The following is an 11,922-nucleotide window of genomic DNA, read 5'->3' on the forward strand; positions in this document are numbered from 1 at the left end:
TAGCTCTCAGAATAGCCAGTTAGCCCGAATCATCTAGTGCTACTATCGTTAGCTCTCAGAATGGTAGCCAGTTAGCCTGCAGCACCGTAGTACTAGTAACGTTAGTATTGTGTATTCAAAAACGCACGTAACGTTTTACCGTTTATTTGCTTGCCACAACAACACACACCTCAACTCTCGTTACCACAACGCTTTACGGTATTTTCACAGCACTCAGCACTGTCGCAACATTACCGTAAAACGTGAACACCGTTGTGATCCACTCACTCCACTAGTGAGGACTGGTCTCGCCCTCTGCTGGCGCGTGTGTGCACTACAACCAACCACTGTCAAAACTCAGTTTCAGTGTAATTATACTGAAACGGATCTGTGATTTTGACGGTATTGATTTTCAATACCGTCGGGATTTCTAAATACCCTGGTATACCGTAATACCATCCAAGCCTAGCCTATATGTACTACTACCTCCAACACCCAAATACAACCACACTAAACTAAAGCCTATATGTACTACTACCTCCAACACCCAAATACAACCACACTAAACTAAAGCCTATATGTAATAATAATAATAATGGATTGGATTTATATAGCGCTCTTCTCTGACTGACTGTTGCTCTGACTCAGAGCGCTTCACAGAGTCCATTATTCGTCACTTCATACACAGTCATACCGGTGGTGGTAAGCTACAATTGCAGCCAGAGCTGCCCTGAGGCAGACTCACGGAAGCGTGGCGAATAATCAACGCCTACGGCCCCTCCGACCACCACCAACATTCATTCACATGCATACACATTCATACGAGGCAAGTAGGTTAAGTGTCTTGCCCAAGGACACAACGGCAATGGGATGGACATGGGCTTGAGCGGGATTCGAACCACCAACCCTTCGATCATTGGACGCCCCGCTCTACCCCTGAGCCACGCCGCCCCACACTACTACCTCCAGCTCCAGCACCCAAATACAACCACACTAGACTAAAGCCTATGTACTACTACCTCTAGGGCTGTCTTAAATACTTCGAAGCTTCGTTCGATGGCATGAGCTTCGAACATAAAAAAAAATCGGCGTGCCTCCAAAATGCATCTCCAAGGGAATATCCCTTGGAGTTGTACACAACGGCGACGCCACACAAAACATTAATAAGGCTATGCCTATGCTGCTATGACTAATGTGTTACCAAGTTGGCTAATTTAATTGTAATCATCTGCTTTTGTAGGTGCATTGTCTGATATAATTATAAATTATGAATTAAATATAATATAATTGTTTGCTTGATAGACGAAGGTAGCAACATAATTATGTAATGTCATGTCGTTGGCTGTGAGAGGAGCCCCACTGCACCCAGGCAGCGCAGCCGAGTGAAACCTTGTTGGCTGCGTCACAGTCACGAAAGGGGCTACTTAATTAATTAATCCAATCCACTTTATTTATAGAGCACATTTAAAAACAACAAAGTTTACCAAACTGCTGTACAAGTCCTACAACATAAGATACATCTTTTTTATATATATATTATAATTAAAATTAAAATAAATTTTATTTTTTTCTCGAAGCTTCGAATTAAAATAGGAAATAGGTCCGCGAAATAGGTCCGCCAGCAATAATATCTGCCTGTCAGATTATTTTGAGAATATGATTTGTAATGAAGACTCCCTTTATTGTATCGGAATCGGGAGACTGATATTTAATGTTTTTTTCCTATACAAAATCCCCAGAATTATGAAAAAGCTTTTTTTTCAAATCTAAGTGTTGTAGTATAACCAGTAGGATACCATTGATGATGTGTGCAGTGATTTTGGTGACACTATACACACTGTATGACAGTGAAGTTATTGAATCTTTTTGTAGTGTCTCTTTTCGGTGTTGCACTTTTTAGGCAGTCCCTGGCTGCTATTAAATGTACAGCTCTGAGGCCGGATCGTTTAGGTGAAAATAAGGTTGTAGCTCATTGTCTACCTTACTACGATAGGAAATAGGTATCCTTTGTGTTTTAAAAACATTTCGCTTAAGAATTATTGACCGCGGAAATTCGAATCTCTGAATATCTTTCTAACTTTACCCAAGTCTCCCGATTCCGATACAATAAAGCAAATCACTTCATCACAAATCATATTCTCAAAATAATCTGACGGGCAGATATTATTGCTGGCAGACCTATTTCAGCCTGCGAGCCGCCTATTGCCGACCACTGTTGGGTAACGTGCGTTTAGACAACACTATTTGGGACAGACCATATTAGGGTATTACTTCACATAAAATATCATGTCTAAATGAAATGCACAAAACAAAAAATGTATGTATCATAACGGTACCCTGGTATAGATCTGGGCCCTGTACCTCGTACTGAGTTAGCCGGATAATTTTCAGCATAGCTTGACTTAAGCCAGACCGTTCCGTTCCCCAATGCTCGATTGTCTAAATCACTATGACAACAGATCAAAAAGTTTGAACCTGGTCCAGAGCAGAGTTTAGTTCAGTTAGCTCGATAACATGCATGGCCAGTTGGCCACACGCTCGCAAATAAATGCCAGCTCGCTTCCTGAAATAATTCTCACAGTCTAGATCCCATTAAATGATGTTTTTGTACTTTGTTTTTCTAGAGGGGGCTTTTTTTTTTAATCTACTTTTTTCTCCCAACCGACCTGTAGGAGTCGCTGTCCACAACGTCCGATCCCCACCAATCAGCTTTCCCACCCCTAACACTGCCAATTGTGTTAGTATGAACGACCAGCCAAGCTGATAGCAATGCGGAGAGCTGGGCTCGAACCCAGCGTCTCCTGCATTGGTGGCGAGCGCCTTGCCCACTACACCACCCTCTAGAGGGGGCTTTTGAAATGTAAAATAATAGACCTAAAAGGCTGATACTAAATGTACTTTGTCCTAAATAATGCACGTTATATATACGGCGCTCGCGAGGTGCGATATACACATTATGTGGTTATTTTAATAACGCGCAGCATTGCAAATGTGAATCCCGCGGGGTTGTTTTTAATGAATGAAACCCATCGCTCGTTTGGCTCCGATTCCTTTCTCTCCACTGTGGATGTTTAACGGAGCGCCTGGATTTTGTTTCATTCAAGCATAAATTGAAGTCTTCATGCGTGGATTGTGGATATGAATTACGACAAATCTGAATATGTGGATTGTTGAATTGTCACTGTCACTCGCACGTTATTGTGATATTGTAACTGGGATTAAAATGTCTGAGGAGATGTGCTGTTTGATTTGATGACGTCACGTGATTTGAGAAAATTAATGAGCCATTGCAAGCCTTTGACGTTTTGATGAATGCATTTGAGAAAATGCATTTATCTGTTCAAGCACGGTTAGTGTTATCTGATGATGAACAATAAGGTGATTAACATGACTGGTGTCACTGGTATAAACCAAAAGTTAATCAATTCAATGCATGCATGGATGATGTCCGAAACAGATTAAAAGCTGATATAATAGTGAAACTGTAGCTCCCTCCAAGCCTCTCTTATTTCGGGGGTCGAGCCTTGAAAACTTTGGGAACCATGTATTTATATATAAAGTACATGATACCTAAGCCAAGCGCATACAGTACAGATATCCTCATAAGTATCTATTAATACGTGGGCGGCTACGTGGCGTAGCCGTAGTGGGCAAGGCGCTCGCCACGAATGACGGAGACGCTGGGCTTGCCTGTTCGAGCCCAGCGCTCCACATTGCTTTCAGTTTAGCTGGTCGTTCATACTAATACACATTGGCCGTATTAGGGGGTGGGAAACTGAAGGGTGGGGATCGGGCGTTGTGGACAGCGACTCCTACAGGTCGGTTGGTGCGCCTGCGCAGTAGAATCAGGAAGTGTCGGGGGTAGCGTGAGCCTCCCACGCGTTACTCCTCGCCACTGAGAGATCGAGCTGCGCAGGTGAAAAGATGCGACTGCTGTTACCTCAAGTACCGGAGGGGACTTGTGCTATGTATGACTTAGTCCACATTGCAGCCGGCTTGTGGGAGGCAAGAAACAGCGTTCGTGACAGGGGAGGGTTGAATTGGATGATACGAAATTGGGATGGGAGAAAATATAGAAAATGGGAGAAAAAGTGGATCCAAAAAAGTATCTATTAATACGTATCAATTAGATACTCTTTGGGCTTGTTTGTATCTACTTATTCTGAACGAGTTTAACTAATTATTTTCGCTAGCAAGATCTCATTCCATTATTCATTCCATTACCTACTGCCAGCAGGCACATTTAAAGAAATATAATCTGATTGATTGGGGTAATGAGGGACTTAAAATTAGCCTATTATGCATTTAACTTGTCGGCGAGGCTATTGAGCCGTACTGTATTGTACCCATTCTGCAATCTTTTAATAAAGTTTTAAATCAATGAATCAATCAATGCCGTTAGAAAATCAGGATTTCTGCGATCGACACCTGCTGTCTTTTCAGGTGAGGCGGCCGCGCGCAATTATCCTGAGTATCGGGCGGCTACGTGGTGCAGTGGGCAAGGCGCTCACCACGAATACTGGAGGCTGGGCTCAAACAGATCATCTCCGCGTTCGAGCCCAGCGCTCCACATTACTTTCAGTTTAGCTGGTCGTCCGCACTAATACACATTGGCAGTATTAAGGCCCTCCCATAGTCGAGCAGACTGTACACAGAGCAGACTCCGCGGAGGTCCACTGGACTCTTTGAGCCTTCATAGTCGAGCGGACCTCCGCGGACCAATTTCCTACATGTCACGCGCCAGTTTACACAATTGTCCCCACGCTGTTCAACTTCTGTCATGTCGTCGTCATCCGATGTCAAAATAAAGAGTATGTTATCTCCGTTTCCAATATTTCGATAATAAAACGGTCAATTTTACACACTTCATTTAGAAAAGCCATTCAAACATCTCTCTTGGCACGGAGCGAGTGGTCAGAGTAAAATGCAGATCGGCGTCACATTAAATGCAGTTCGATGTCAACCAAAACGCCGAGCAGCGTTTTGTGTGACACCAAGTCAGCGGCGCGTCAGAAAATAGTAGCTTCGCACCTGTGGGTCTGCTGTCCGCTGAGATCAAAGCTCAAAGAGCCGCGCGGACCTCCGTGGAGTCTGCTCTGTGTACAGTCTGCTCGACTATGGGAGGGCCTTTAGGGGGAGGGAAACTGATGGGTGGGGATCGGGCGTTGTGGACAGCGACTCCTACAGGTCGGTTGGTGCGCCTGCACAGTAGAATCAGGAAGCCCAGACCCTCGACGCTGAAAGATCGAGCCGTGCAGGTGGAAAGATGCGACTGCTGTTACCTCGAGTATCGGAGGGGACTCGTGCTATGTATGACTTAGTCCACATTGCAGCCGGCTTGTGGGAGGCATGAAACAGCGTTCAAAGACAGGGGAGGGTTGAATTGGACGATACGAAAATTGGGATGGGAGAAAAGTAGAAAATGGGAGAAAAAGTGGATAAAAAATTATCCCGAGTATCAAGTCTGGTTCGAATTAACGAGACTGAATCAGCGTTCGAGGAACAGGGAAAGCGCGGATTCAAACATTGGGTTAATTGAATCTGGATAATGGGACTTTTGATCGACTTAGTTGAACCAGGTACGGGGAATAGGGTCCCTGTATGCATGTATTTATTCATAATGTTATACATATTCGTTAACGTTAGATCGTGCATGGCTTTTACATTGAAAAATTTACTTGTCACATGGTTCCGTTCTCCATTCTTCACATCAAAAACGAAAAACGAACTATCAAAACGTACACGGACCAAAATCTGCCCATTATTTACTCCTTTTTTCATTTGATTCCGACACCAAAATATGAAAAACAGCTTGGTATTTCTGTTTTTCCCCGTTTTTTCGATTTTGGTTTCAAACGGAAATAGGTAAACACCTCGTATTTCCGTTTTAAACGAAAAACGAACTATCAAAACATACACGGACCGGAGCATTTAACACTTTCAGCGCCACGCCTGGTTTTCCGTTTTACCGCTTGAATGCCACCATCGGCGCCAATGTTAACGTTAATATCGCATAATCTATGTTTTAAATTATGGCTATGTGTCTAATCTGCCCATCGCATTATCAAAGACTATTTTCCAGTCAGTGCTGTGAAGCCCAGACCCTCGACGCTGAAAGATCAAGCCGTGCAGGTGGAAAGATGCGACTGCCGTTACCTCGAGTATCGGAGGGGACTCGTGCTATGTATGACTTAGTCCACATTGCAGCCGGCTTGTGGGAGGCATGAAACAGCGTTCAAAGACAGGGGAGGGTTGAATTGGACGATACGAAAATTGGGATGGGAGAAAAGTAGAAAATGGGAGAAAAAGTGGATAAAAAATGATCCCGAGTATCAAGTCTGGTTCGAATTAACGAGACTGAATCAGCGTTCGAGGAACAGGGAAAGCGCGGATTCAAACATTGGGTTAATTGAATCTGGATAATGGGACTTTTGATCGACTTAGTTGAACCAGGTACGGGGAATAGGGTCCCTGTATGCATGTATTTATTCATAATGTTATACATATTCGTTAACGTTAGATCGTGCATGGCTTTTACATTGAAAAATGTACTTGTCACATGGTTCCGTTCTCCATTCTTCACATCAAAAACGAAAAACGAACTATCAAAACGTACACGGACCAAAATCTGCCCATTATTTACTCCTTTTTTCATTTGATTCCGACACCAAAATATGAAAAACAGCTTGGTATTTCTGTTTTTCCCCGTTTTTTCGATTTTGGTTTCAAACGGAAATAGGTAAACACCTCGTATTTCCGTTTTAAACGAAAAACGAACTATCAAAACATACACGGACCGGAGCATTTAACACTTTCAGCGCCACGCCTGGTTTTCCGTTTTACCGCTTGAATGCCACCATCGGCGCCAATGTTAACGTTAATATCGCATAATCTATGTTTTAAATTATGGCTATGTGTCTAATCTGCCCATCGCATTATCAAAGACTATTTTCCAGTCAGTGCTGTGAAGGCAGATTGTTTTTTTATCTCGTCGTTGCCGTTTCAGAGCAGTTAGAAAAGCCCCCGTTTTGATATAAAAAACAGCTCATTCTGGAGCATTCTATGAAAATCGTCTTTTAGTGGAATATTCCACAACGTTGATATTCGTCGGCCTTTTTATGAATCGTTTTCAAATAAACGCTAGATGATCAATATTATACGTGCACGCACGCACATTACGGGCGCGCACTGATAATCGCTCCGTTGATTTCCTCACGGACTTTTACAGTGAAACCGAAAGAAGACATTTCACAAAACAGCTTATAACTTCATCAAACTTACTCTGATTATCCTACCACTGATAACATAGAGTCCTTACCTGACATCAGATGGTATCCAACTGGTATATTCCAATTCCTGATCACCATTCGAAAAAATCGATACGTGTATGGATCCAACGCGATACAGTAGAACTCCATGATCCGCGGGGCTCTGAGGCTCCAGAATGAACTCTGGTAACCCCGGCTGGATCAGTGAAATGGAAAATGTGGAGTACCGGATTTTTTTCCCCATTCATTTTCATTGAGTCCATTCCAAAATCACTTATGTCATCTGGGAGACGACAGGGGGCGCTTTTTTCCACAGTGATCGCCGGCGCCCCTCGGCTATACTCGGGTAGGCTCGGGTGATGCAATAATTTTTCAGATCGCAAAAAAGAAATAATAATAATAATTCCGAGAAATCTCGTGAGTGGCATGCAACCACCTATAAAAAATCCGAGAAATCTCGTGAGTGGCACTGAAAGTGTTAAGGCTGTACTGACATTTGGAATTTCAGTTGGTTGTTTTTCTCCATCAGAAACAAAACAAATGTCTTCCATTTGCCTTGCAGTTTCCCTAAGAATGGCATCTTGGTATAGTTGAGAATTCACTCATTCAGCGCCAAACACGTAATATTACATGTTTCCTCGCCAACGCTTGAGCGCCAAACACGTAATAATACGTTTTTACATCCTTAGATCCTCTGATCCCCGTTCTAAATCATCATCCGGATCATTCTAGCCGTCCCTGGCTCGTTTGCCTACGTTGGAATTGCAATGCCGATGGAATATCACCAGGTGGCAGTATCGCCTACCTTTGAACTGCAATGGCTTGGTGTGGATACACGTACTTTTTTTGGGTAAGGGCTCCTCCTCCTGCTTGAACAGAGATTCACAGTGATCGCCTCGAAATTCCATTTTGTGAAGGTACATGGTATATACCTTTGATTTGGGAGTATTTGGGGTTTCAGGGGATCAACCAGAACGGTTGGGCTTATTGCATATAATGCGTTTTATCTCGCAATCTATGGGAAAAGACTGGATTATCTTGGAAATATGCAATGTTTAGCGTGTAATAAACTACAAACTACAGTGTATAGAAACAAACTATTTTTCCATGTTGGACTACAAGTAGTGTCTGTCAAATGAGTCACACCATTGTCTCCACAGCTATAATACAGAACACACACACAGCTCTGCAAACATCGTGAAACACCACGAAAATGACTATTCTAAGCTGGCGTGAAGCGGCAGAGATGGGGACAGTTTATGGCGCTGACTGAGTTAAAACCAACTTTTTGTATTATTATTTTAGAGAAACTGTAGGCCAAATTAGCAAACTTTTTTTCTTCTTAATCGGTATGACAAAATGTCAACATAATACCAAGTAGGTGACCAAACTGTCTGTCCGTGCAGCTTTTTTAAGACTACACCTTGGCTCAGAGCATCAACATTGGCCAACTGCAAGTCATAACACGGGAATGAATCATCGCGACGCAGCACTCAGGGCTTGGCCTTGCAAACAATCTCTTAGCTCGGCCAGGGAGCGGTGGAACATTATTCACTCAAATACTATCCCTGACACTTTCAAATACTTGGTGATAGATTGAACCTGAACAGCAAGAACATTGCGCCAGAATCACAAGGGAATTGTACTACTACAACAAACCCTGCCTCTTGAACAACGCGAGCTGGCCAAACGTTGAAAGAAATACGTGTGTAATCTCCATTATGATTTGGCCTTGCCGGGTCTGAATTTATGATACTTACTGTCCAGCCTTGTCTCCTTCCCATCCACAGTGCAGATTTTGGTGTAGGAGTCCTCGATGGTTGGGTCATAGTCGGACACAAAATATGACTGGGGGAGAGATTGGAGTTAGAATGACTATGCGTGCACCTCATGGTACCAAAGCACCTCAAAGGCGCTTAAAACAAAATTACAAACATCACAAAACAAACTGGTCAGACTACTACTTGACCTGAACCCCAGAACCCACCTCACCCCTGCCCACTTTGCCAACCTAGGATGGCTTAGAGTAGACGACAGAGTACAGCAACTTGCAATGGGCCTGGTCTACAAGATACACTATACGACCGGGGTGCCCATGTACATGTCAAAATACTTCCCAAAGGTCAGTGAATACCACAACCACTACACCAGAGGAAGCTCAACAAATCATGTTAAACCCAGATTCGGCTCAAACAAGGGACTAAACACGTTTCGCAATTATGCCACAACAATGTGGAACGCCCTACCCAAAGCTGTAAAGGAATGTGAATCCCTGCCCACATTCAAAACCGCCCTTAAAGAGCACCTACGGGAGGCTGCAATTCGAAACTGGCCACCGTAAATGCCCAAAACCCCCACCACCTCCTAATAGACAGTCTCCTCCCCACCGCATGTATATATTCCCTCCCCGCCGTATGTATATTTCCCTCCCACCCACCCACCCCCTCCTAATGTACAGTCCCCTCCCCATCATAGGTATATACTCTGTCAGGATCTAGGCGTAACAGTACTGTATATTTGAATACCGCCTATGTCACAAATGTATCAGTACTAAATACCTATATGTCCCTATGCCATAAATGTCATGTATGTTGTGTATGTCATAAATGTCTATATGAATTGAAAATGGGGGACCCTGATGGAAACAAGACAAACGTCTTTCTCAGGTCTGCATCCCCTTAACAATTGTATGTATTGAGCCGTACTGTATTGTACCCATTCTGCAATCTGTTAAATAAAGTTTTCATTCATTCATTCATTCATTCATTAGAACCCTGGAGTGGCCAAATTTACAGAGGCCTACAAATTACTAGTAGAATGTACATTTAAACAGTAGACTAGTAGACTAATGTACATTTAAGACATGCTGTGATTCTCAGCCTCAATGTTAAGGAACCCCAGGCTACATTTAATTTTGTCTCAAGAGATCCAGATTTGAGCATATCATTTTTTGTTTGTCATTTAGTCCAGAATCCCTGCAATCTATAAACTACTATGTGATTTAGTATTTGTTTGCAGTTGCACTAGTCAAGTTCTAGTCAAATAATAGTGACATTTAATTATTCCTCATTTTGCTGGGAAACACAACATGCCCTATATGCCCAACTCACCTGGATAAACTGAATGGTCAAAGCACTCTTGCCTACGCCGCCTCCCCCCACGACAACAAGTTTGAATCGCTCCTCTTCGCCAGACATGGTAGTAGCCTATTTTTTTTTTATTATTCAAGCCAACTCAACGGTGTGCAACTCCGGACAAGTCAAGTAGGCCTTAGCTCACCAGTAACTACAATGGTAGCACACAAGGCAGAGGAAGTAAAAGGGAGCTAGGGATGAGTTTTTAACTTTTAATGTTAGAAATATGACTTGCGAATTTGCAGCTTGGCCCAAAAAAACCGACGACCCCCCCCCCCAATAAAACCCAGATGACCCCGCTGTGATTTAAAAATTAAATAAAAAAGCAACGAGAGGTCAAGAATTTAGATTTTCTCGAAAGATTTGACAAAACACCGCTTTCAAAATACAGTGCATTATAGGCCCGCTCGGTTTTCGGTTTTTAAATAATCTGCGAGGTTTAGCCCAAACATTCTTTTGGTCCGGTCGATCTTGCAACAAAGTATCCCACAATTATGTGTAATTTTGTAGGACACCCGTTTACATGTGCAAACACGAATAATGTGGAAGGCTTCGTATTTAGTGTTACAATGTAACATCGATGTTATTCTACTTGCAGTCGGGAGAGGAGCCTTCCGCACCCGCCTTGAGTAAATTAGCCTCTTGGTGCCAACTTTCTGACTCCGGATCAAAACTAGGGTATATGCTCTCTGGTCAAAGCAATTAGAAAACTTTTCCTTTTCGTACAATCGCCCTATTCCTCTTTATATCCCTAGACGCGCGTAGGCCGCTCGGATATGAGTTATTTTCAAGGTTTACTCGCTTTTCCTTGGCGATGTCTTAATTTTCCTTGTCCTGTGTGCCTTTTTTTCTTCGCCTCAAGGCAAGTTTTTTTCCTCAACCAAAGATTCTCGAAATCTCATGCGTATGTAAGAGTGGGCGTGTCTTGCCAACGGCTGTGGCCCCGCCTACCATTTCCTATAATAAATCCCCCCCCCCCCCCCCGAGCGCGTGTAACTGTTCCGCAACAGTAAGTGACTTCCGGGGTAGGCCTGATTGGCCCCGACAGGCACGTGACGCGGCAAACTCAGGACGCGCAACGAGGCTGCTGAGAGCTGTCGCGCGGAAATAGGCTGTCTATTGCCATTCTCTAACACAAACTCTAACCTTAACCAGCTCCTTAACAGCGCCTAAACTTAACCGTTCTAACCTTAACCAACTCCGAAACAATGCCTAACCTTAACCTTAACCTTAACCATGCCTAACCTTAACCATAGAAAGAATATTGCCATTCTCTAACACAAACTCTAACCTTAACCAGCTCCTTAACAGCGCCTAAACTTAACCGTTCTAACCTTAACCAACTCCGAAACAATGCCTAACCTTAACCTTAACCTTAACCATGCCTAACCTTAACCGGCGAAAGAATACACGTTAAAAAAAAAATCACGTTAAAAAAAATAAATTCGATGGGATTCGAACTCGTCAACAACGGACCGCAGGATCGCAGGACCACTGCTCTGCGAGGTGAGCTGAAGCACCGAATGAAAGTCATAGCGGAT

At 43.3% G+C, this 11,922-nt stretch overlaps 1 protein-coding gene across 1 annotated transcript in view; it reads right to left on the reverse strand.

The window, feature by feature from the left end:
* rras (RAS related) overlaps positions 1-11,251 on the reverse strand; it is a 56,046-nt gene extending 44,795 nt beyond the window's left edge. The window contains exons 1-2 of the mRNA XM_084328560.1: positions 10,358-11,251; positions 9,008-9,095 (exon numbers count right to left, since the gene is read on the reverse strand). Of these exons, the coding sequence (XP_084184686.1) occupies positions 9,008-9,095; positions 10,358-10,444 (175 nt within the window). The 5' untranslated portion in view covers positions 10,445-11,251. The remainder of the gene's footprint in view (positions 1-9,007; positions 9,096-10,357) is intronic.
* Between the last annotated feature and the right edge of the window lie 671 nt (positions 11,252-11,922).

The sequence above is a fragment of the Notolepis coatsorum genome (assembly GCF_963971535.1).
Source record: "Notolepis coatsorum genome assembly, chromosome: 14".
Classification (NCBI taxonomy): domain Eukaryota; kingdom Metazoa; phylum Chordata; class Actinopteri; order Aulopiformes; family Paralepididae; genus Notolepis; species Notolepis coatsorum.